Genomic DNA, 26,450 nt, shown 5'->3' on the forward strand with positions numbered 1-26,450 from the left:
TTAACTGCATTAAACATTGCAGCTGCATACCAGCAATTAAGGAGTCATTCAAAAGACGCTATACCCAGGATTTGGCAGAACTAACCCTGAGGAAACGGACCGGGTGATCTGATCCCCTTTTCTGCATCAGCAGAATTATTTCTCCAAGTCTCATCTCTGCTATCATTACACGCCCAGAGATGCCAAAATAACAACCACAGTGTCAATGAGGCTTTCAACTTGAAAGCATCAACTGACCCAGATGCACCAGAGACCCCATTTTATCTGGCACAATTCCACTTGTCAGGGATCAAGTAAGGCAGGGACAGGGACAAGGCAGGAGGCATCTCCTCCCCCAGCCTCAGCCTGCAGCACTGACACAGGCACAGACAGCCAGGGAAGAGATTTGTCATTGGGAACCTGCCACAGGTAGCTGTGGGCTGGGCTGTCAGAGGATGACAAACTCACACCCTGCCTAGGCTGCAACCATTTGGAAGTCTCCCTCTACTTCAGTGGAAAATTCAAAGGACTTTCCATCAGATGAGGTTTCCCTATTCCTCCCAGTGCAAAACCAGGTAATGTCCATGAATCTCCTTCAAATCTCAAAGGGTTCAGCTCAGAAACAGCCCCAAGGAATAGTTTTCTCCCTCAAGGGCAGGAGGGAGGAGTGGGGACGTTTCTTGTTTCATTCTAAATGCCTTCCTTTTCTCTATTAATTCAGTCTGGATCTGCAGGCAATAAACTGGCCATTCAATTGCAAATTGCCACTTTTGCTCCGCTTCATTGCTCCATGGGTTTTTTTCCCCCTGCTTTCTCTCCTGGAGAGACACCCAAAACCAACATAAAACATGGCCTGCCCAAAACACTCCTGATCTTGCCTAATACTGTCAATTCCAATTTTTCTCAATGGAAAGAGTACAGGGCAGGTCATTCTGAAATACTCTCCAACTGAACTGCTGCAAGTAAGAGAACTAATTTTTTACATAGTTTCATAAAGGATAAAATCATGTGGTATCCAAGCCATTAGTGAGGAATACAGCTCTCAAAAATGGATTTGTTTCCCTCTGTGGAACGTCCCGATCAGTAAGAAAAGAGAGACAGGTAAGGACTAATGAGATAGTTCATTCCTAGTCCAAAATTAATACAGCAAAATTGGCAACTACTTTAATGAGCAATACTTCTCCCCTGCCGCATTAAGCATACCAGCAATGAAGGAGTCATTCCAAAGGGGCCATACCCAGGATTTGCCAGAACTAACCCTGAGGAAAGGGACCAGGGGATCTGATCCCCTTTTCTGCATCAGCAAATTGATGTGCTTCATAGACACATGTAGGTTACTAAATGGAGAGGGATTGCTTTCCCAGATTGGACAGCTTTAGCTGCTCTGACTGCTTGTTGGTGTTTTCTCAGCCATAAGACAGACTTTGAACTACAACACACCCCAGAAACCATTCAAAGACCTCTCCTGGTATTGATACATTCTGAGGACATGAAGTCTGCACTTCACACCCATTGCAAAGAGAGCCTGAAGCGCAGTGTCCAGCTGAGCTCTTCCTTGGCTCAGCTGCTTTCCTGGGCTCACAGCTCAGGAAGAGGTCTCCAATCTCTGCCTACAGCACATAAATTGAAAATCTACCAGCCAGGACTTAGCTTGGTCTCCTTACCTTATGTTCTTTTCCCTCTGACCTCTGCTCCAGGTTGCTTCTTCTGACAACAGGAGATGGGAAGAGTGAGGTGAACAGCACACTGGAGCAGCAGACACCTGGGCTTACCTCATCTCCTGCGACTCCTGCAAATCCATCTGGGGAGAGCTGTGCACAGACCCAGCAGCACTGCCAACATGGGGAATTCCTGCCTTGCGTAGACGGGGGATCAGAGATTGACCCAATGATCTCTTCTTCATTTCCCCTCCAGTGGAATACAGCAAGGAGGTCTGGAAAGAGTAGAACACAGTGCTCAGATCAAGCATCCACACTTGCCCTCTTTGATGGCTCAAGAATTTTATCAATGCTCTTAAATGACACCTGGTAGGAAAAGTCAAACTGATGCAGCAACCTGGCTATGGATGGGGAATGCAAAGGGAACTGGACAGGGACAGACCATGTCCCACATTTCCTGGCTCTTCCCACATTCTCACTTCCCTGGAAATGGGACTACATGCCCAGCTGGCATCCACATGTTTGACATCAAGGTGTTCTGAGCTGCCACTGCCTCCACTGGCCTTTTGGATGCCATGGGACTGGGTTTAGATCACTGTTCTCTCCCTGCTACTAAGGTGTCTCACAGCCAGTGCTGATCTCCAGCCATGTCCCCACAAAGCCATTCTGCAGGATCTCCAAACCTGCTTGTCTCAAGCCCCTCATTTCTTCTGCTGCTGCCCTTCCCTCCCACACTTCCCCAGCAGCCTTTGAGCCCACATGCTGCTGCTGAGCTCTCACCATGCTCCCTGCTCTCCAGCTCCCACACATCCATCATCTCAGCCTCACTGCCTTTTAGGAAGTTCAGCACAGCTCCCTGCCCTGCTGCTCTCTGCAAGGTCTCTGCCTGCCCAACTTGCTCCAGGGCCCCCATGCCATGGCCAGGAATGGGGCTGGAGGCAGCAGGGGCAGATGCACACCCATTCTTACTATCCCATCATTTCTGGCCCAGCTAAAGGGCTAAACCAGGACCTGTTCAAATTAAACTCAAAGGGTCAGTTCCTGTCAGGGAATAGGCCTCAGAGCTCTGCCAACAGCACATAAACTGAAAATTTACCACACTGGACTTAGCTTGGTCTCCTTACCTCACTTCCTTTTCCCTCTGAAGTCTGCTGCTGTTTCTTTCTACTCTCCTCATCCCAGCCGCTGCCAGCTTTCCTAGTCTCCTGCTCTCCATGGCACACCTTGCTTGGTGTGGCAGAAGAAGAGCTCCTCTGGAGGGAAAGCAACGGCTTGGAGGGAAGGAGCATCGAGGGACTTGCCAGAGAAAACTTCCTGGCAAGAGGGTAGGCAGTCAGGCCTGCAAAGAGGAGACACAAAATATATGTGGGCACACAAACCCATAATGCCACCTACTCTGACACAGAGCCAGCACTGACTACCATGGACCAGTTCTCCCTAAAATTTGGTGGGGTTTTTTTTTCATTTGTCTCCAGCCCTTTAGCTCCCTTTACTATCCTCACCCTTTCCTTCAGTCGTCTTTCCTTTTCGGGTAAAGTCCATCTTCGAACCCGTGCTTCTGCCTGGCAGAAGGATCTGGGTTCGAATCTGGGATCACTCTCAGAGCTGACAGTGACAGGAGCTCGGTACCCAGCCTCAGAACAAGGTCGGGTGACTCCAGTCGCCAGCGGTCGGCACAGAGAGGCAGAGCCAGACGCGTCTGCTGCCACTGTGGCCGTGCCAACCACAACCTTCACAACCTTCACAGCCCCAGCGTGGGGCTGCCCCTTTGTGACACAATAGCCCATGGGGCTGCCCCTTTGTGATGCAATAGCCAGTGTTTCTCTTATTTCCATGGCTGCAAAACCCCACCCCAACTCCACCCCCTTCCATTCCTTTCCCAAGGACAGCCACCCCTAAGCCCAGCCTGGCCAGGCCTGAGGGTTTCACAGTGTTGAGGATGTCAACTCTTTCCAAAGCTACTTTTCAAGGCCGCTGTCATTCCCACTCACTTCTGGGTTGCAGCTTGTTGGTGTGGGATTTTGTTTCAATCTCTTCACATCAAACAAAGTGGTGGGACACAAACAATGACACCGGGCAGTGGAAGTAAAAGGAGCTTTGCACTCCCCTGTAAATGACCCCAGAATTCAATTGGCCGAGAGCTGTAGGGAACAAACTGTCCCATCTGAACGTTCCTCTTTTGTTCTACTTCATTGTTCCAGGGGTTTCTTTCCTGCTTTCTTTATTGCAGAGACACCCATACCTGACATAAACATGATCTGCCTCAAAACATTTCTGATCTTGGCTAATACTGTCAATTCAAATTTTTCTCAGTGGAAAGAGTGGAGGACAGGTCATTCTGAAATACTCTCCAACCGAACTGTTGGACATAAGAGCACTAATTTTTTACATGCTTTCAGAGAGGGTAAAACCATGGGGCATCCAAGCTGTAAGAGAGGAATACCTCTCTTAAAACTGGATTGCTTTCCTCTGTAGAATGTTATAGTCAGTAATAAAACAAATACAGGTAAGGATTAAGGAGATAGGTCCTTCTTAGTCCAGAATTAATTCAGAAAAAATTTCAACTTCTTCAATAACCAAAACTTCTCCTTAACTGCATTAAACATTGCAGCTGCATACCAGCAATTAAGGAGTCATTCAAAAGACGCTATACCCAGGATTTGGCAGAACTAACCCTGAGGAAACGGACCGGGTGATCTGATCCCCTTTTCTGCATCAGCAGAATTATTTCTCCAAGTCTCATCTCTGCTATCATTACACGCCCAGAGATGCCAAAATAACAACCACAGTGTCAATGAGGCTTTCAACTTGAAAGCATCAACTGACCCAGATGCACCAGAGACCCCATTTTATCTGGCACAATTCCACTTGTCAGGGATCAGGCAAGGCAGGGACAGGGACAAGGCAGGAGGCATCTCCTCCCCCAGCCTCAGCCTGCAGCACTGACACAGGCAGAGAGACAGACCTGGGAAGAGATTTGTCACTGGGAACCTGCCAGACGTGGCTTTGGGCTTGGGCTGTCAGAGGATGACTCTCACCAGCCTAGGCTGCAACCTCTACTTCAGTGGAAAATTCCAAGGACTTTCCATCAGATGAGGTTTCCCTATTCCTCCCGGTGCTAAACCAGGCAATGTCCATGAATCTCCTTCAAATCTCAAAGGGTTCAGCTCAGAAACAGCCCCAAGGAATAGTTTTCTCCCTCAAGGGCAGGAGGGAGGAGTGGGGACGTTTCTTGTTTCATTCTAAATGCCTTCCTTTTCTCTATTAATTCTGACATTAAAATGGCTGCAAGCAGATCTAAGACACATGCAGGACAGAGAGAAATGTTTTCTTTCATGAGCTGCATTTCCAGAATCCCAAGGTACAACTCCAGTTCCTGTCACTCAACACTACACACTGGAGGTATTTTCACTGCACCACTGGAGAACACTCCCAGTCACTGGGCTCTGGGAGAGTCCATTGTGCCCGTCAAGGAACTGAAACTAATTTAAAGAAAATTTTAAAAGAATGGCTTTTAACAAAGCTTTCCAAATGTCACCTCAAAGTCAAGATCCCAATGGTCATTTTAGGACAGAGATGCCCTGTATTCACCTGCATGTTCTGGGGTCTTCTCTTGGCTTATGGTGCCGGGTCTTGGCCTGGAGAAAATGGAGGACAAAAGAACATATGAGGAGCTAGAAAGAGAAGGGAGGGAATGGGCGTACCATGCAAGGAGGCAAACCTTCTTAGCATGGTCACTCTCATGATGGAGGAAATACAACATATAAACCCAACAGGGTGCAAAGATGATAAACTGTCCCTAAGTTTTCAGTTCCTGGAGTCACACAGAGCTGGCCAAGCTCTGGCTGAAATAACAGCCAAGTCCAGCAGGGGACCCATCCTGAGATGCTTTGAAGCCCTGCCTCCTCTGCCCCAGCACCACCACCTCTGCTCTTGGAGCATTGCTCTTGGGTTTGACATTTGATGGGCAAAATTATGAATACAGAGGTTTGCCTAAATATATGGAAGACTGTGCCAAAATCTCCAGAGCAGATTCAAAGAGTGAGGTGAACAGCACACTGGAGCAGCAAACACCTGGGCTTACCTCATCTCCCGGGACTCCTGCAAATCCAGCCGGAGAGATCTGGGCACAGACCCAGCAGCACTGCCAACACAGGGAATTCCTGCCTTCTGTATTGGGGGGATCAAAGGCAATTCCAGTGACCCCTTCTTCATTTCCCCACCACTGGAATATAGTGAGGAAGCCTGAAAAGAGTAGGTAAAACATCCAACTTTGCCAGCTTTCCTACCTCAAGTCATACAGATAAACCCTCAAATGCGACCTGGCAGGAAAGGACAAGTCAAAATGATGCTGTTGTTTGGCCCAGCAGGGGGAATGGAAACGGAACTGAAGAGGGAGAGACCATGTCAAATATTAGCCTCCTCTGCCCATATGCTCACTCCTCTGCAAGTGTGGCTGCATTCCCAGCAAGCATCCACATGTTTGACATCAAGGTGTTCTGAGCTGCCACTGCCTCCACTGGCCTTTTGGATGCCATGGGACTGGGTTTAGATCACTGTTCTCTCCCTGCTACTAAGGTGTCTCACAGCCAGTGCTGATCTCCAGCCATGTCCCCACAAAGCCATTCTGCAGGATCTCCAAACCTGCTTGTCTCAAGCCCCTCATTTCTGCTGCTGCTGCTGCCCTTCCCTCCTACACTTCCCCAGCAGCCTTTGAGCCCACATGCTGCTGCTGAGCTCTCACCATGCTCCCTGCTCTCCAGCTCCCACACATCCATCATCTCAGCCTCACTGCCTTTTAGGAAGTTCAGCACAGCTCCCTGCCCTGCTGCTCTCTGCAAGGTCTCTGCCTGCCCAACTTGCTCCAGGGCCCCCATGCCATGGCCAGGAATGGGGCTGGAGGCAGCAGGGGCAGATGCACACCCATCCTTACTATCCCATCATTTCTGGCCCAGCTAAAGGGCTAAACCAGGACCTGTTCAAATTAAACTCAAAGGGTCAGTTCCTGTCAGGGAATAGGCCTCAGAGCTCTGCCAACAGCACATAAACTGAAAATTTACCACACTGGACTTAGCTTGGTCTCCTTACCTCACTTCCTTTTCCCTCTGAAGTCTGCTGCTGTTTCTTTCTACTCTCCTCATCCCAGCCGCTGCCAGCTTTCCTAGTCTCCTGCTCTCCATGGCACACCTTGCTTGGTGTGGCAGAAGAAGAGCTCCTCTGGAGGGAAAGCAACGGCTTGGAGGGAAGGAGCATCGAGGGACTTGCCAGAGAAAACTTCCTGGCAAGAGGGTAGGCAGTCAGGCCTGCAAAGAGGAGACACAAAATATATGTGGGCACACAAACCCATAATGCCACCTACTCTGACACAGAGCCAGCACTGACTACCATGGACCAGTTCTCCCTAAAATTTGGTGGGGTTTTTTTTTCATTTGTCTCCAGCCCTTTAGCTCCCTTTACTATCCTCACCCTTTCCTTCAGTCGTCTTTCCTTTTCGGGTAAAGTCCATCTTCGAACCCGTGCTTCTGCCTGGCAGAAGGATCTGGGTTCGAATCTGGGATCACTCTCAGAGCTGACAGTGACAGGAGCTCGGTACCCAGCCTCAGAACAAGGTCGGGTGACTCCAGTCGCCAGCGGTCGGCACAGAGAGGCAGAGCCAGACGCGTCTGCTGCCACTGTGGCCGTGCCAACCACAACCTTCACAACCTTCACAGCCCCAGCGTGGGGCTGCCCCTTTGTGACACAATAGCCCATGGGGCTGCCCCTTTGTGATGCAATAGCCAGTGTTTCTCTTATTTCCATGGCTGCAAAACCCCACCCCAACTCCACCCCCTTCCATTCCTTTCCCAAGGACAGCCACCCCTAAGCCCAGCCTGGCCAGGCCTGAGGGTTTCACAGTGTTGAGGATGTCAACTCTTTCCAAAGCTACTTTTCAAGGCCGCTGTCATTCCCACTCACTTCTGGGTTGCAGCTTGTTGGTGTGGGATTTTGTTTCAATCTCTTCACATCAAACAAAGTGGTGGGACACAAACAATGACACCGGGCAGTGGAAGTAAAAGGAGCTTTGCACTCCCCTGTAAACTGCCCCTTTGTGACGCAATAGCCACTGGTTCTCTTATTTCCATGGATGAAAAACCCCACCCCAACTCCATCCCCTTCCATTCCCTTCCCAAGGACAGCCACCCCTAAGCCCAGCCTGGCCAGGCCTGAGGGTTTCACAGTGTTAAGGATGTCAACTCTTTCCAAAGCTACTTTTCAAGGCCGCTGTCATTCCCACTCACTTCTGGGTTGCAGCTTGTTGGTGTGGGATTTTGTTTCAATCTCTTCACATCAAACAAAGTGGTGGGACACAAACAATGACACCGGGCAGTGGAAGTAAAAGAAGCTTTGCACTCCCCTGTAGATGACCCCAGAATTCAATTGGCCGAGAGCTGTAGGGAACAAACTGTCCCATCTGAACGTTCCTCTTTTGTTCTACTTCATTGTTCCAGGGGTTTCTTTCCTGCTTTCTTTATTGCAGAGACACCCAAACCCAACATAAACATGATCACTGTTCAGTGGGCTGGTATGATCAGTGCATCTGTAGGGTGTAAATTGGCCATGCAAAGTTCTCCTTCTTTGTGCCACGGATTTATTCCTGCTTGCTTTCCTGCTGACACACCCAAACCCAACATTACAACACCTGCCTCAAAGCAATTCTCATTTTGACTGTCCTTGAAAATCCAAAACTGTCTTCAGAGCGTTTCCCTGTCCCCAGGGACAGCCTCCAAGGCTGGGCTCTCTCCTGCACGGAATCAAGAAGAGCAGCTGCACTTGCCAGTGGCTCCGGGGCCTGACGATCAGCACTTTGAATGCAGCTTTTGTCCACACTCTGCCCCCTGAGCCGAGCAGCCTTCCTGGGCATGGGCACCACCTCTGCAGGCCAACATCCTCCAGGCACAGCTGCAGGAAGGAGATTGCAGTAAGTCCTGGCTGAAGGAGTCTCCAGGCTGCTGCAGCCCTTCACCTGCAGCAGAATCTTCTTGCACTGCTATGGGATGGGGGAGCAAAGGGGTAACGGGTTTGGAATTCTTGTCTCCAGCAATTCCCACCAGTCTGCAAACATTTTTCAGTACAAAAGGGGTGGATAAGATTTTAAAACTCATCCATGAGCAAGTCTGAGCCAGAAGTCAAAGCACAAGGGAAAGACTCCCAAAACTGCCACCCACAGGGGAAGGAAGCCGAAAAGCAGACGAAACAAGTGCCATTGCAGCTGAATTGCCTGCATTTATCCCATGGACCAACCTTTCTGTAAAAAGCACCTCAATTCAAGCACACAGCTTAAGATCAAGGAATAAAAGGCTTTCAAGAGCATTAAAATGTATACGATTCATGCTACTTTCAGGAAGAGGTCAATGCTAAATTCCTTAAAAACACAAATGCTCCTCTATTTGGGACTGCATCCTTCAAAAGCACAAATGCAGGTTTAGAACTGAAAAACTGTTTCCATTGAAAAAAACCTTTAAGATTATAGAGTCCTTCCAATGACCTGAGACCACTGACACTGCCAAGACCACCACTAAAGCATATCCCAGGACAGGATGCATTTAGGTTTTAGGTTTACATTGCAGCTTCTCTACACTTTGTGTCTCCACTTTGCAGATAGCACTGGCTACAGTCTTACCAAGAAGTTTTCTCTGAACACTTCTTATGCTCCCATACCCACAAAGTCCTTGCCACCAGGCCAGATGAGCTCTCTTTCCTCCAAGCTCAGAAACAAGCTTCAGCCTGTCTGAAGAGTCTTTCAAGAATAGCATTTATGTGTTAGGCCTCATAGTTACAGATATACATATGTTCGGATATTAGATGTGGTTTGAATAAATGTTCTGATTGCATCGTTCAGTTTTGATGACATCTTTTTAATTGTATATATTTTATTTTGATTATTTTAAAAAAATAATTAATTAAATATAATTATTGGAAAAGGAGAATGTGAGACCAGGACGTTCTACCCTAGAGGTTATGGGAGTGCAGCTCACTCCATGTACCAGTGTCTCACCACACCCTTTCCTTGCTGGGCCTCTCCTCTTCCACTTTTGCCATGTTTTCTTTGTGTCACTTCTGCTGCTCTTCATTACTTGCCATGACAACAGGGCCACACATTGCCATGTCTGGGGGACAATGGATCCAAAAGATCCTCTATTATCAAAAGTTTTCTACCTAGATGAGTTCTGTGCTCACCAAAGAAACAAAGAGAAGTGTGTCCAAATGCTAAAGCTTTGCTCCTTTGCAACCTCACACAGACCTGGCTCACAGGTGTCTTCATTCACAATTTCATAGGTAAGAAGAGGTTGTGTATTTCACTGGGAAAGGATGCATTGCTTTGGAAAAGTCATCTCTATATTTACCCAGGACAGCAGTCCAACTTTGTTGTTTGCAACTTGCTTGCCAAGGGATGAGTGGACTGTGCAGCCAATAACAGGTGACAAGGGTTCCTCAAATCTATTTACACTCCAGCCTGGGTGCCATTCAGCCCAGAGCTATGGGACAATACCCTAGTGCATCCCACACACATTCTGCCCCCAAGAAAATCTTGGCTGGGCTTATTAGAGAGAAATAAATTGAAGAGTAATAAAGTAGACAGTTAAACTTGTCACTTTGGAATGACTCTCCTGCTTTCCAGTGTCAACCCTGCACCTCATGCTCCCAAGCCTTGTTACCAACAAGCATCTAAGATTGCTTAAAAAATTCCCAGGCAAGGTTCAGTAAAAACCAGATTGAATATTAAGCAACAGCTCAGGAAAATTCATTGGCAACATTCACACTATTACTTACTAGTCGATTAAGGCACAACAAGGAAGAAAAAGGTAACAAACAAAATGCAGTCAATCAAACGAGAAACATTCTGAGAATTATGTGTGTGTATGTGTGTGTGTGTGTGTTTGTGTTTAGGTGTTTTAGCTTTAAGAAAAGGTCAGAAAGGTCAAGGCTAAAAAGGAACAAGGCCTAAAAGCTGAACTGCACTCAAGCTCAACAGTGGTTAAACCAGAGCCTCCAGCAGTGGGGCTATTGGCCCAGGATCCATGGTTGATCAGTCACCCTGCCAGTGCAGCAACCTTGAGAGCTCGCTGGCTCTGAGAGGCCCCACTCGGAGGGAGTTGCTGCCGGCAGCCTCTGGGGTCCAGGAGAGCCCCAAGGGCCTCCTTTTGGAGCGCTGTTTATGGGCCACAAGAGAGCGGGCCTCAGCCACAAATGCTTCATCATGGCCGCACTGTGGGTCAGCAGCCTGTCTTTGAAAGTGGGAGAGGAAGGATGTTGTGCCATTCAGGCAAGAAAAGTGGCTTCCAAGGCTGTTCACAGGACACCCCAGGAGCTCGTCAGACAGCACAAGCTCCTGGGAGCGCTCAGTGTCTCTGATAAGCTCAAGAGGAGCTGGGCCCAGGGGCTGTTCAGCGAGGCCCAGGCCTGACCCTTTCTCAGGCCACCATGTGGCCAGACAAGGCCGGGGGCATTCACCACCACAATCTGAAGCACAAAGTTTTGACCTAGGGTAAAAAGCCATGGCCCAGTGGAAGTGGGCCGTGTCCTCAGGCCTGTGGGAGAATCACAATGCAGATCCTTGTGTGACTGATTCCATCTCTCCCACTTTTCTAAGTTCTTGGTGACAAGGTCACTTAGGTTAGACACACAGCTCACAAGAAGTGCTCCTCTTTTTCTGCTCAATGAATTAAAGTGAGAATCGTGTCACATCCAAAAATTGTGTTCTGCTATGGTTTAACTGACGGTTTTGAGGAATTTCTAAAGCAGCAAACTTTCTTCCGCAAATATTTACTGTACATGGCATGGAGCACAGAGGAAAGATTTAACATTAAAAGCATTGCTCATGCAATGTCTCCCTGAAATTTGGTGGGGTTTTTTTTCCATTTGTCTCCAACCCTTTAGCTCCCTTTACTATCCTCACCCTTTCCTTCAGTCGTCTTTCCTTTTCGGGTAAAGTCCATCTTCGAACCCGTGCTTCTGCCTGGCAGAAGGATCTTGGTTCGAATCTGGGATCACTCTCAGAGCTGCAGCGACGGGAGCTTGGTACCCAGCCTCAGAACAAGGTCGGGTGACTCCAGTCGCCAGCGGTCGGCACAGAGAGGCAGAGCCAGACGCGTCTGCTTCCGCTGTGGCCGTGCCAACCACAACCTTCACAACCTTCACAGCCCCAGCGTGGGGCTGCCCCTTTGTGACACAATAGCCCATGGGGCTGCCCCTTTGTGATGCAATAGCCAGTGTTTCTCTTATTTCCATGGCTGCAAAACCCCACCCCAACTCCACCCCCTTCCATTCCTTTCCCAAGGACAGCCACCCCTAAGCCCAGCCTGGCCAGGCCTGAGGGTTTCACAGTGTTGAGGATGTCAACTCTTTCCAAAGCTACTTTTCAAGGCCTCTGTAATTCCCACTCGCTTCTGGGTTGCAGCTTGTTGGTGTGGGATTTTGTTTCAATCTCTTCACATCAAACAAAGTGGTGGGACACAAACAATGACACCGGGCAGTGGAAGTAAAAGGAGCTTTGCACTCCCCTGTAAATGACCCCAGAATTCAATTGGCCGAGAGCTGTAGGGAACAAACTGTCCCATCTGAACGTTCCTCTTTTGTTCTACTTCATTGTTCCAGGGGTTTCTTTCCTGCTTTCTTTATTGCAGAGACACCCAAACCCAACATAAACATGATCACTGTTCAGTGGGCTGGTATGATCAGTGCATCTGTAGGGTGTAAATTGGCCATGCAAAGTTCTCCTTCTTTGTGCCACGGATTTATTCCTGCTTGCTTTCCTGCTGACACACCCAAACCCAACATTACAACACCTGCCTCAAAGCAATTCTCATTTTGACTGTCCTTGAAAATCCAAAACTGTCTTCAGAGCGTTTCCCTGTCCCCAGGGACAGCCTCCAAGGCTGGGCTCTCTCCTGCAGGGAATGAAGAAGAGCAGCTGCACTTGCCAGTGGCTCCGGGGCCTGACGATCAGCACTTTGAATGCAGCTTTTGTCCACACTCTGCCCCCTGAGCCGAGCAGCCTTCCTGGGCATGGGCACCACCTCTGCAGGCCAACATCCTCCAGGCACAGCTGCAGGAAGGAAACTGCCACAAGTCCTGGCTGAAGGAGTCTCCAGGCTGCTGCAGCCCTTCACCTGCAGCAGAATCTTCTTGCACTGCTATGGGATGGGGGAGCAAAGGGGTAACGGGTTTGGAATTCTTGTCTCCAGCAATTCCCACCAGTCTGCAAACATTTTTCAGTACAAAAGGGGTGGATAAGATTTTAAAACTCATCCATGAGCAAGTCTGAGCCAGAAGTCAAAGCACAAGGGAAAGACTCCCAAAACTGCCACCCACAGGGGAAGGAAGCCGAAAAGCAGACGAAACAAGTGCCATTGCAGCTGAATTGCCTGCATTTATCCCATGGACCAACCTTTCTGTAAAAAGCACCTCAATTCAAGCACACAGCTTAAGATCAAGGAATAAAAGGCTTTCAAGAGCATTAAAATGTATACGATTCATGCTACTTTCAGGAAGAGGTCAATGCTAAATTCCTTAAAAACACAAATGCTCCTCTATTTGGGACTGCATCCTTCAAAAGCACAAATGGAGGTTTAGAACTGAAAAGCTGTTTCCATTGAAAAAAACCTTTAAGATTATAGAGTCCTTCCAATGACCTGAGACCACTGACACTGCCAAGACCACCACTAAAGCATATCCCAGGACAGGATGCATTTAGGTTTTAGGTTTACATTGCAGCTTCTCTACACTTTGTGTCTCCACTTTGCAGATAGCACTGGCTACAGTCTTACCAAGAAGTTTTCTCTGAACACTTCTTATGCTCCCATACCCACAAAGTCCTTGCCACCAGGCCAGATGAGCTCTCTTTCCTCCAAGCTCAGAAACAAGCTTCAGCCTGTCTGAAGAGTCTTTCAAGAATAGCATTTATGTGTTAGGCCTCATAGTTACAGATATACATATGTTCGGATATTAGATGTGGTTTGAATAAATGTTCTGATTGCATCGTTCAGTTTTGATGACATCTTTTTAATTGTATATATTTTATTTTGATTATTTTAAAAAAATAATTAATTAAATATAATTATTGGAAAAGGAGAATGTGAGACCAGGACGTTCTACCCTAGAGGTTATGGGAGTGCAGCTCACTCCATGTACCAGTGTCTCACCACACCCTTTCCTTGCTGGGCCTCTCCTCTTCCACTTTTGCCATGTTTTCTTTGTGTCACTTCTGCTGCTCTTCATTACTTGCCATGACAACAGGGCCACACATTGCCATGTCTGGGGGACAATGGATCCAAAAGATCCTCTATTATCAAAAGTTTTCTACCTAGATGAGTTCTGTGCTCACCAAAGAAACAAAGAGAAGTGTGTCCAAATGCTAAAGCTTTGCTCCTTTGCAACCTCACACAGACCTGGCTCACAGGTGTCTTCATTCACAATTTCATAGGTAAGAAGAGGTTGTGTATTTCACTGGGAAAGGATGCATTGCTTTGGAAAAGTCATCTCTATATTTACCCAGGACAGCAGTCCAACTTTGTTGTTTGCAACTTGCTTGCCAAGGGATGAGTGGACTGTGCAGCCAATAACAGGTGACAAGGGTTCCTCAAATCTATTTACACTCCAGCCTGGGTGCCATTCAGCCCAGAGCTATGGGACAATACCCTAGTGCATCCCACACACATTCTGCCCCCAAGAAAATCTTGGCTGGGCTTATTAGAGAGAAATAAATTGAAGAGTAATAAAGTAGACAGTTAAACTTGTCACTTTGGAATGACTCTCCTGCTTTCCAGTGTCAACCCTGCACCTCATGCTCCCAAGCCTTGTTACCAACAAGCATCTAAGATTGCTTAAAAAATTCCCAGGCAAGGTTCAGTAAAAACCAGATTGAATATTAAGCAACAGCTCAGGAAAATTCATTGGCAACATTCACACTATTACTTACTAGTCGATTAAGGCACAACAAGGAAGAAAAAGGTAACAAACAAAATGCAGTCAATCAAACGAGAAACATTCTGAGAATTATGTGTGTGTGGGTGTGTGTGTGTTTTTGTTTAGGTGTTTTAGCTTTAAGAAAAGGTCAGAAAGTTCAAGGCTAAAAAGGAACACGGCCTAAAAGCTGAACTGCACTCAAGCTCAACAGTGGTTAAACCAGAGCCTCCAGCAGTGGGGCTATTGGCCCAGGATCCATGGTTGATCAGTCACCCTGCCAGTGCAGCAACCTTGAGAGCTCGCTGGCTCTGAGAGGCCCCACTCGGAGGGAGTTGCTGCCGGCAGCCTCTGGGGTCCAGGAGAGCCCCAAGGGCCTCCTTTTGGAGCGCTGTTTATGGGCCACAAGAGAGCGGGCCTCAGCCACAAATGCTTCATCATGGCCGCACTGTGGGTCAGCAGCCTGTCTTTGAAAGTGGGAGAGGAAGGATGTTGTGCCATTCAGGCAAGAAAAGTGGCTTCCAAGGCTGTTCACAGGACACCCCAGGAGCTCGTCAGACAGCACAAGCTCCTGGGAGCGCTCAGTGTCTCTGATAAGCTCAAGAGGAGCTGGGCCCAGGGGCTGTTCAGTGAGGCCCAGGCCTGACCCTTTCTCAGGCCACCATGTGGCCAGACAAGGCCGGGGGCATTCACCACCACAATCTGAAGCACAAAGTTTTGACCTAGGGTAAAAAGCCATGGCCCAGTGGAAGTGGGCCGTGTCCTCAGGCCTGTGGGAGAATCACAATGCAGATCCTTGTGTGACTGATTCCATCTCTCCCACTTTTCTAAGTTCTTGGTGACAAGGTCACTTAGGTTAGACACACAGCTCACAAGAAGTGCTCCTCTTTTTCTGCTCAATGAATTAAAGTGAGAATCGTGTCACATCCAAAAATTGTGTTCTGCTATGGTTTAACTGACGGTTTTGAGGAATTTCTAAAGCAGCAAACTTTCTTCCGCAAATATTTACTGTACATGGCATGGAGCACAGAGGAAAGATTTAACATTAAAAGCATTGCTCATGCAATGCTCTTTTGACAAGTTCTGCCTTGAGCTTTCCTTAGGAAGATCTGAAAGGTTCAGTGTCACTAGCACAAGCTTCTGCAGTGGCTGCTGGCCAGCAGAGCAGGGCTGTCAGCTGTGAAACAAGTGTTGCCACAAGCAGCAGCTAATCCAGGGCAGCAAATCAAGAGCAGGGAAGGAGCTGATCTGAAGGCCAAACCTCCTTAGCTCCTCCCAAGAGGGCTGGAACAGTCACTCATTCCAGTGAGGTGCAGTGTTGGATACCACAGCTGTGTGAGCACTGGACACAAGTTGCTCCCACAGAGTGCTGTGATGGTTTCTGCAGGAGCTCTGGGCCCCTGTGTTTGTCGGACACAATGAGGAGACAAGGAGCCAAGTGCACTCCTTAAATTCCAAATGGCGCACAATGTCTCCCAGACCCAACCTGCCACCACCTACAACTTGGGCTGCTCTGGCAGTGCCAAACACCTCCTTGAAACTGACCTCAGGAAACTGGTGGGGCTGAGTTTTGTTTCCCACAGAAAAGGGCCAGCGTTCACGTCCAGGAGCCTCCTGCCTGCCCAAGGGCCTGTGGTCCCATGTGACCTTCTGCTTTCTAAAATTCTAAACGGTGCAGGATTTCTCCCAGACAAAGCTGCCACCACCAAGAACTCAGGTTACCCTCAGAGTGGCAAATGCCTCCTCCAAACTGGCATCAACACACTGGGGACTGAGTGCAATTTTGGCACCAAAAAGGGCCAGCATTTGTATCCTGGGGCCTTTGGCCCTGAGTGGGCTGCCACCTCCTCAAATTCCAAACAGTGCAGGATGTCTCCCAGACCCAACCTGCCACCACCTACAACTCGGGCTGCCCTGGGAGTACCAAACACCTCCTGCAAACTGACATCAGGAAATTGGGGGAGGTGAGTTTTGTTTCCCAGGGAAAAAGGCCAGCGTTTGTGGCCAGGGGCCTGCAACAGGAGCTGTAGTTGAATTTTTCATCAGTCACCCTGCCAGTGCAGCAACCTTGAGAGCTCGCTGGCTCTGAGAGGCCCCACTCGGAGGGAGTTGCTGCCGGCAGCCTCTGGGGTCCAGGAGAGCCCCAAGGGCCTCCTTTTGGAGCGCTGTTTATGGGCCACAAGAGAGCGGGCCTCAGCCATAAATGCTTCATCATGGCCGCACTGTGGGTCAGCAGCCTGTCTTTGAAAGTGAGAGAGGATGGATGTTGTGCCATTCAGGCAAGAAAAGTGGCTTCCAAGGCTGTTCACAGGACACTCCAGGAGCTCGTCAGACAGCACAAGCTCCTGGGAGCGCTCAGTGTCTCTGATAAGCTCAAGAGGAGCTGGGCCCAGGGGCTGTTCAGCGAGGCCCAGGCCTGACCCTTTCTCAGGCCACCATGTGGCCAGACAAGGCCGGGGGCATTCACCACCACAATCTGAAGCACAAAGTTTTGATCTAGGGTAAAAAGCCATGGCCCAGTGGAAGTGGGCCGTGTCCTCAGGCCTGTGGGAGAATCACAATGCAGATCCTTGTGTGACTGATTCCATCTCTCCCACTTTTCTAAGTTCTTGGTGACAAGGTCACTTAGGTTAGACACACAGCTCACAAGAAGTGCTCCTCTTTTTCTGCTCAATGAATTAAAGTGAGAATCGTGTCACATCCAAAAATTGTGTTCTGCTATGGTTTAACTGACGGTTTTGAGGAATTTCTAAAGCAGCAAACTTTCTTCCGCAAATATTTACTGTACATGGCATGGAGCACAGAGGAAAGATTTAACATTAAAAGCATTGCTCATGCAATGCTCTTTTGACAAGTTCTGCCTTGAGCTTTCCTTAGGAAGATCTGAAAGGTTCAGTGTCACTAGCACAAGCTCCTGCAGTGGCTGCTGGCCAGCAGAGCAGCGTTGTCACCTATGCAACAAGTGTTGCCACAAGCAGCAGCTCACCCAGGGCAGCAAATCAAGAGCAGGGAAGGAGCTGATCTGAAGGCCAAACCTCCTTAGTTCCTCCCAAGAGGGCTGGAACAGTCACTCATTCCAGTGAGGTGCAGTGTTGGATACCACAGCTGTGTGAGCACTGGACACAAGTTGCTCCCACAGAGTGCTGTGATGGTTTCTGCAGGAGCTCTGGGCCCCTGTGTTTGTCGGACACAATGAGGAGACAAGGAGCCAAGTGCACTCCTTAAATTCCAAATGGCGCACAATGTCTCCCAGACCCAACCTGCCACCACCTACAACTTGGGCTGCTCTGGCAGTGCCAAACACCTCCTTGAAACTGACCTCAGGAAACTGGTGGGGCTGAGTTTTGTTTCCCACAGAAAAGGGCCAGCGTTCACGTCCAGGAGCCTCCTGCCTGCCCAAGGGCCTGTGGTCCCATGTGACCTTCTGCTTTCTAAAATTCTAAACGGTGCAGGATTTCTCCCAGACAAAGCTGCCACCACTCAGGTTACCCTCAGAGTGCCAAATGCCTCCTCCAAACTGGCATCAACACACTGGGGGCTGAGTGCAATTTTGGCACCAAAAAGGGCCAGCATTTGTATCCTGGGGCCTTTGGCCCTGAGTGGGCTGCCACCTCCTCAAATTCCAAACAGTGCAGGATGTCTCCCAGACCCAACCTGCCACCACCTACAACTCGGGCTGCCCTGGGAGTACCAAACACCTCCTGCAAACTGACATCAGGAAATTGGGGGAGGTGAGTTTTGTTTCCCAGGGAAAAAGGCCAGCGTTTGTGGCCAGGGGCCTGCAACAGGAGCTGTAGTTGAATTTTTCACATTAATTTACCCCAATGCCAAATGGTGTCTATGGCTGAGAAAGGACACAAAAGGATTACCCTCGATGAAGGGAGGCAAAAGCTCGGAAAAGGATGAAAGAAATGCTCCAATGATGACAACAACAAAACAATTTCTTTCTGACAGCAAATGAACACCCCCCACCCTCCAGCCCTCCCAGACCAGCAGGTTGAGCAGTGCCGTTTCCATGGCATGAGGTTCTGGCAGCCTGGAGAGAGAAACCAGAGAACCACGGTCAGTCACAGAAGGCTCCTGTCCCCCCTGTCACACCATGGCCTGTGCCCAGGCCAGACTGCTGGCTGTGCTCAGAGCCCAAACATCATGACCCATTCTGTTTTTAGAGAAGAGCAGCATGGCAGGCCACATTCCACCTCCTCTGCTTCAGCACAGCACGGCAACCTCCTCAGCAGCTGCAAGAGCGGGATGCCCGTGTGCCTGCTGCCTTCGGCCCGAAGCCCTTCTGCCAGCCGAGCTGTGGAGCCAGGTACCCACCTCTGGAGACCTGCTGCCAGGAGAAGAGCTGATCCTACAAATCATCCTAGTCCTTCTTGAAGGGGATGTCCCCCCGTAGGGGCAATGCTGGCACTGGACACACTCCACGGACAGTACAGGTGCTTCCCCATCTGGTCTGGGCACCAGGTGCAATCTTCCTGGAAAAAAAAAAAAAAGAACAATTGCATGAAAGTCAATTCAAAAGAAGACCTGGAAATGAGAAAAAGTGTCAAAGGTTATTACTGTATCACAGGCCTAGGCAGAGTCTGATCACTCCATGCGAGAATTAAACCTCTCCATGGGTGGGGAAAACCCCCCCCTTTCCTGGTCGTAAACCCACCCCTTCCTCAAGGGCCTACAAAGCAGACCAGCTGGGGCATGGCTTCGGAACCCATCCTCCTCTGCTGCCCCCATCTACATGCATGGATGCATCCACAGGCTGGCTGGTAGAAGCTGTCAGCAAGGCCAGGAGCCGGCTCCCCTTCCACAATATCCATCCCCTGTCCCACCAAAAAGCAGCTTGGCGACCAGCGGAAAAATTATTCCTCATCACCACCAAGCAGGGAATCTCCGATGTGAAGCCAGGCCAAGCCCTGCCATGCCTGGGAGCATGAGCATCCCCCTGCCCCTGCGCCAGCTGGGGACTCATCTTGATTTCCTCAGGGTGCAGAGCATGTCCTCCAGGAAGGGGTCACAGCCAAAGCCAGTTGGCTTTGCCCCACCAGCGGCCAGCTCCAGGATGGTGTTCCCAGCTCCACATCGTGCTCCAGAGGAACATGCCAGCTGTGCCTCGGCTTGCGGGGACATCATGATGCCATTGAGCTGCAGGGGGATGTTTCCCCTTCTCCAGTCTCAACTTCACTACACTGCCACCAATTCTCCAATAGGACGGGGAGCACTGAGCCCCTCCCTGCACAACTCGCTGGGGACCAGTGGAAGCGTCTCCTGGGCTGTGCTCTCTCCTCTGTGCCGTGGCAACAGGGACACGCTCTAGGGTTTTCATCCAGCGCCACGAGATGCGTGCAGCTGGTACTTGCTGGGATCCTGGATCCTACTGTGCAGAGACATGGATCTCTGCTGTCTCCTGGTCCACGTGAGGGTCCTGCAGCCAAGAATGCTCAAAAAGGTCTTCCAAGGATGGCCGGTCTGTGGGAGCCTTGGATAAACACCACCTGATAAGGTGCTGGCACTCTGCAGAGACAAACCGGAAACCACTGGTCAGCAGGACAAGGCTCCTGTCCATGCTCTCCCAGATTCAACGGTGCCCACACTACACTAGAAGGGCTCAGAGCTGCACACAAAGCTTCCCATCAATCCTCCATTTCAGAGGAGAGCAGCACAGAGTCACATGTGCCACCTCCTCCAGCTAAGCCCAGGAGATCAACCTCCTCACTAGCTGCAAGAGCAGGACACATGTGCCAGCCTCCACCTCCCAATCCCATTCTTCCTCCTGTGCCTTGAAGGAACATCCTCACCTTGAGACACCCAGGGCGGGAAGAAGAGCTGGCCTCTGATGATGTCCTCACTGGTGTGGAAAGGAAGATTGCCACAGACCAGGTCATAGAGCAGGATACCCAAGGACCAGATGGTTGCTGGCTGGCCACGGTAGCAGCCAAAGAGGATCCACTCCGGTGGGCTGTACTCCGGCGTTCCTATGGGACACAGGCGCAGCTCATCAGGCCGATGCTGCTCCCTCTTCCTCCCAGCCAGCTCCCGTTCCACAACAGCCAGCCCCTGCCCTGCCGAGAAGCAACTGGGCTGCAAACGGCTGAAGGAGGATTCCCCCTCCCTCCCTCCCTCGTCCCCCTCTGCCAGCAAAGGGGGAACCTCCCCTGAACAGCCAGCCCCTGCCCCGCCGAGAAGCAACTGGGCTGCAAACGGCTGAAGGAGGATTCCCCCTCCATCCCTCTTCCAGCAAAGGGGGAAATGTCCGCTGCCCGGCTGGGCCCTAGCTTTGGGCTCACCTGACATCCAGGTGTAGAACGTGTCATGGAGGATCGTGCCGCACCCGAAGTCGATGAGCTTCGCCTCGCCCGTGGCCAGGTCCACGAGGATGTTCTCGGCCTTGATGTCGCGGTGCAGGACGCCGCGGCTGCTGCAGTGCCGCACGGCCTCCAGCACCTGGCGGAACAGCCCCCGGCCACGGGCTCCGTCAGGAACCCCCGCTCCTCCACGAAGCACCAGAGCTCCTGACAGCGCTCCGGACGCTCCATGACCAGCGCGAAGCCGTCGGGCACCTCGAACCAGTCCAGGAGCCGCACGACACCGCGGAAGCCAGGCCGCGACACCTTCCACAGCAGCGCCAGCTCCAGGGGCACAAGGGCGCCGTTGTGCTGCGGGGGGACCGCGATGCCGTCAGCGCGGCCGATGCTGCGCCGCGCCTTGCGCCCCCCCGCCCGGCCCCGCCGCTGCTCGCCATGGCCCGGCCCGGCACGCTGCGCGGCCCCCGCTCACTCCCCGCCCGCTCCCCTCGCAGCGTTCCGGCTCCCACCATGCCGGGCCTCGCCTCAGCCCCGCCCGGCACGCCCCGCCGGCTGCTCCCGCTGGCCCCGCTCACTCACCAGCCGCACCCACTCCGAGATGCGCTCCCGGGACACTCGCTTGATGGCCACCTGCAAAGCCAAGGTCAGCGGCGGGCTGAGCTCGCCACCCACCGTCTCCCGCCGCCCCATTCCGACCCGGCCCCGTCTCTTACCGGGGCGCCGTCGGCGAGCCGGGTCCCGGAGTAAACACTGCCGTAGCCGCCGCTGCCCAGCAGCGGGCCCTCCCGGTAGAGCTGCTCCAGGGGAGGCTTCTCCACCCGTGCGGGCGGCACCGCGCTCTCGCCATTCTTCCCGCGGCACCCGAACGCCCCGGCCGCTGCTGCTTGTCGAGCCGCCCCGGGCTCCGACGGCTCGGGACCGATAGCCGAGCTGGCGAGCGGTGGAGCTCGGACCGGGGAAGCTCCTGGGGGAGCTCCCGGTGACGGGATGGGAGCCGGGCGGCAACGGTTTGGCTTCGGGCGGAACCGTGGGAGGGGCTTCGTTCGGGACCGGGGCCGGGCCAGAGCCTGCGCCAAGCGGAGCCAGAGAACGGTGCTGCCCCACCACAACCAGAGTGAGAAACTCTTCCAGAGGCTCTTGCAGAGGCGCCACAGCCAGTGCGGAGGCACCCTGGCGGATGGGAGACCGCGGCGCGCCGGGCATGGCCGGGCAGGGGGCCGACCCACCCATGGGCGCCCTGCGGGACGCGGCATGAGCCGGGCTGGGAAAGGCGGAACACGGACTGAACGGGACGGGACGGGACGGGACGGGAGTGGAGGGAGTGTTAGACGGAGAAGGGGACGGAGAGCGAGCGGAAAATCGAGCGGAAAACCGATCGAGAGAAGCGCTGCTGCTGCTGCTGCCGCTGCTGCCGCTGCTGCCGCTGCTGCCGCTGCTGCTGCTGCTGCTGCTGCCGAGCCGCCGGAGCGAGCCGCCGTTCGTCCGTTGTCTCCGCGAACCCAACGGAGGAACCGCCGCGCGCCCCGCGGAACGGAAGAAACAAATAAAAACCCAAAGCAATTTCTATTAGAGAAGTAACCAGAGGTCCTGACAGCGGTGTTCCAGCACCTCACCACCCTCACGGTGAAGAGTTTTTTTTCTGAATATCTAGTTTAAAATTACTGTTTTGGTTCATTTTAAACGCCGTGCTACTCCTATGCAGATTTCCTTTCTTCAGCTGAGGGCGAGAACGGAACTGAAGGGTACATGAGCTCCCTGTACCATTGTCCTCTTATCATCCTTTATGCAGAGAGCAGGCAGAGAAACAAGTGGTTGTAGTGAAAAAATATGTTTTTCCTACAGCAGTGTGAGCTGTTCGTTATGCACACGCAGAACTAACTGTGCATTGCAACTTGTAGATATCCTGCTCCACCAAGCGTCTGCAATTGGATCTGCAATACTGGGAAAGTCATGAAGAGGTTTTGCTGTAATCCCCTCTGCCTGTGACTGCAAACGGATCGTGTCTTTCCCTGTCCCGGTTCAGGTGGCAGGGGAACAAACTGCCTCAAGGTACAAAAGGAAAATTACTTGAAACATTTGGCTACAGTGCTGGATGGTGTTCTGAGGAGAAAGATGGATGATATATTGTCATAATGAGAATATGACACACCCCTCAAAAAATGCAACTGGACCACCAATCAAGCTTGGCAATTTCAGGTTTTTCTTCTAAATCTTTCCTCAGTTCCGTGATGGGGCACAAAATATTTTTTGTGATATTCCATAATATTGTGATTGCTTAATTTTTATATACAAAAAGGTAGAACAGCTATGGAAAAATAAGTCTCCTCAAAAAAATGTTCTCTGATTAAGATTTTCTAAAATATTAAAAATGTAAAAGCACTATCATAGTATTTCTTCTAATATTGAGGATCTTCTCCAGCAGAGAACAGTTATGTACAGACAGTGCAATATGTTCTCCATCCTCACACTGGGCAGATTTTACACCCACTCCCCAAAACAGCTTTTGCACCACAAGAGACAGAAACTTTGTGTCTGATAAGGTTTTCTTGAGCTATGATAAATTACTTACCTGTGGTAAGTAATTTTCTGTAAGCAAAATTATCACTACTGTTGCATATTTTCACTTAATTTTGACATTAAATTGTTGTTTTGTATGGACTTCTAATAGAAGCTTTCTGGGAAAATGCAAGAGAATATAAGTAAATCTAGTGTTAACAACTGTATTTTTACAGTTAACCTTACTTTTCTTTGTGGAGCCCCAGCATGGAGGAGCAAAAAGAGGAAATGCATCTGCCTCACCTGCCTCACAGGGCAGCTGAGCAAAGCAGCTGCCATAAGGCAGAGCTGATTCAAAGAACAAATGCGCTCTCAGGCTGAGGGTGGATCTGTCAACTTTTGCACAAAGACACAAAGGGAGAAATGAAGAGATCTCCTTTCCTTGAAATTCTCAGGAAGGCTAACAGAAGCACCATAAATGGGCTTCTAACACTCAACCCACAAACACAGATACAAAAGGAACTTCTGCAAAGTTGCACCTGTACTTAAAAGGATAAATCAATGTAATTTTTTATCAGACACCACTGTGAATTCGGAAAAAAAACCCTAAACCACTATTTAATTTTAAGAAAAACCTTTATTTTGTTTTATAGGCTTGTTTGTATCAAAAGCAGTTACTTCAAAATCAAATTCGCATAAAATTCAGCATGTAAATAGGCTGAAGTTGTTGTTAGTTTAAATTCATTGCTGAAAGATGAGGGCTCCGAATGACATTTCAACAGGTTTGTGGGGGAAAAAATTAAACTGTGGTGTATGTGATCCCATTTTGTGTCTTTGAGTTTTCATGGCGTTTAATTAACTTACGATTATCTTGAGTATGGCTTTATGCTCATCTTAGACCATGATGGTAAACTTGTAAATATGACCAAAATACATATAATGAGAGGGTTTTATTCTGTCTAACGGGACCACACACAAGGCAAATCCAGATAAAATGTTACTTGTAACTTAAATGTACCACACGAGCTCATAAAGCTCATAAAGTGTTGAACTGTTGATGTTTTGCAGTAGGAGTATTTTAAATGAAGACACGCTTCTCCTAAAAGGTGGAATCTGTTTTCATTCATGAGCTGGGTTTAAGGAAATAATTTTATGACCTCATTCTGGACCTCAAAGCCTGTGTCTAGATGAGTCCTATATAGGAAATTCACAAAATTCAGACAAAAGCAAGGTGTTTTTCCCATGTGCATGGATGATGAAGTATGCGGGGGTTTTTTGCTATGTTGCAGTATTTATTTTTTACAGGAATGGTAAGAAATATTATTTCCTATTAATAACAATATATGTAGCTTGATTTCTTACTTTAGAGGTGTGATTTGCCTTGGTGTCAAAGATAATGAAAGTTACTTTAATGTCAAGCTTTTCTAATACTTGCTGTCTCTATCACTGGTCAGAAGCTGTTATTTTCGTATGTTTTGAGAAGAATTGTAGGTTTTTTGTCCTTCTGCTTATAGATAAAATTGTTGTGTTGCAAGTGTTGATCCAAGAAGCATCTGTAGTTCTGGAAAGGCTGGCATAGAATCACAGGTGAGAAGGGTCTGCTGGAGGTCTTTCATCCTGTTATCTTCTGGGAGTGAAGCTAACTCCAAAGTTTCATCAGGTTGCTCAGGGACTTTTCCAGTCAGTTTTGAGCACCCGGAGGGATGGAGGACCTTTAATCTTGCCCTTTCACATGGTGGTTGCACTCTGGCCAGTACAGGTTGGCATGTGACCAGCCTTCATCATCGCAAGGGTGCAGTGCAGCACCATTGTAAAGAGAACTGACAGTTCCCAGGACGCAGAAATTCCTGGGAAATACATCAGCGACCCTGGCTCTGGCAGATGCCAGGTGATTTGGTCTAGAAACTGATCCTTGCAGGGAGAAAAAGGGGATGAAGAGGAATTAACATGGGGTTCCTTGGCATTTGTCTGGGTGTATCTGAACATCTGTGCTAAGTGAAGTGCTCTGAAGATTAGCTCTTTTGCATTTTGCTTGCAGAGATATACTAAATGTTCAGAAGCAGCAATTAATTTGCAACCATGCAGCCCACTGTTAGGAGAGTCATACTCTCATAGCACTAATAACCAGCAACCTGCAAGCTAAACCACACTCTCATGCATTTTTCACTTCCCAGTCTGCATTGGGTTGGTGGCTTTATTGTGCTGTTTGTGAGGATAAGTACAGGAGCACGAACCTGGCTGCATAAGCCATGGAAGAGCTGGCAGGCAGTTTTGCAAGGTGAGCAGCTGTTTCTCAGGTTGTCACAGGTAAAGACCTGCCTTTATTCTGCAGCATTGCCATTGCCTTCAGAAAGCTTTGTCTCTGTGACTTTGAATGTTCCTTTGGGAAGAAGCTGAAGATCACAAAAGACATACAGCTCCTACTGGATATTGTCCAGGAAATGGAGATCTAAGTGTCACCTTTCACATGCTTGGGGTTTTGTGTAAATGTCATGATGGTTTGTGACATTCATCAGCTTCAGGTTTGCTTTATTCCAAAGATTCTCTACTTCTGTGGTCTGATCCTATGCAGGCTGGGGAAGTCTGAATCCTTTACTTGTCCCATAGAGGTTGTTGTGGATTGTCTTGCAAGCTGTGGAAGTGGCACTGCAAGCTAACAAGGAATGAGCTTGTTGCATGTGAGTCCACACTCACAAATATTCTTTACAAGGCATGGTAACAACAGAAAGGAGAAAGAGGAAAGGATGACCTAGGCAAGCTTAAAGCATGGCCAGGCAAATAAAGCAATAATCTTTCTTGGCTGAGGTCTACTTGTCTAAAATCATAGGCCTTCCTTGCAGATTCACTAGCAGGTTTTCACCAGCCCCCCTTGGCAGGAAGGATCTCAGACCAGAAAACAGTGGTGTGCATTTTCCTTTCTATTCCTGTATATTGGAATATCCAGCTCACCACCTGATCTGCTTTCAGGTGTTTCCTTTCAGCCCTCACTCTGTCATTTTGCCTCAGAGTTGAGCCAAGCTAATAGTGGGCTGCTTCAAATGGGCACTTCAAACCATCTGCTCCTTTATTTCAT

General features: G+C 49.7%; 1 protein-coding gene across 1 annotated transcript; it reads right to left on the reverse strand.

The window, feature by feature from the left end:
- Window positions 1-5,227: 5,227 nt before the first annotated feature.
- Window positions 5,228-24,603, reverse strand: LOC121335901 (serine/threonine-protein kinase pim-1-like). Its single transcript, XM_041404474.1, is given in 10 exon segments — window positions 5,228-5,275; window positions 5,722-5,882; window positions 6,726-6,940; window positions 18,900-19,961; window positions 19,963-20,090; window positions 20,375-20,551; window positions 20,864-21,040; window positions 21,043-21,232; window positions 21,461-21,511; window positions 21,595-24,603. Coding segments are annotated over 7 exon segments (1,326 nt in total). The 5' UTR covers window positions 22,135-24,603; the 3' UTR covers window positions 5,228-5,275; window positions 5,722-5,882; window positions 6,726-6,940; window positions 18,900-19,898.
- Window positions 24,604-26,450: the final 1,847 nt, after the last annotated feature.

Source organism: Onychostruthus taczanowskii, unplaced genomic scaffold, assembly GCF_017590055.1.
Source record: "Onychostruthus taczanowskii isolate IOZ18803 unplaced genomic scaffold, ASM1759005v1 scaffold21, whole genome shotgun sequence".
Lineage (NCBI taxonomy): Eukaryota > Metazoa > Chordata > Aves > Passeriformes > Passeridae > Onychostruthus > Onychostruthus taczanowskii.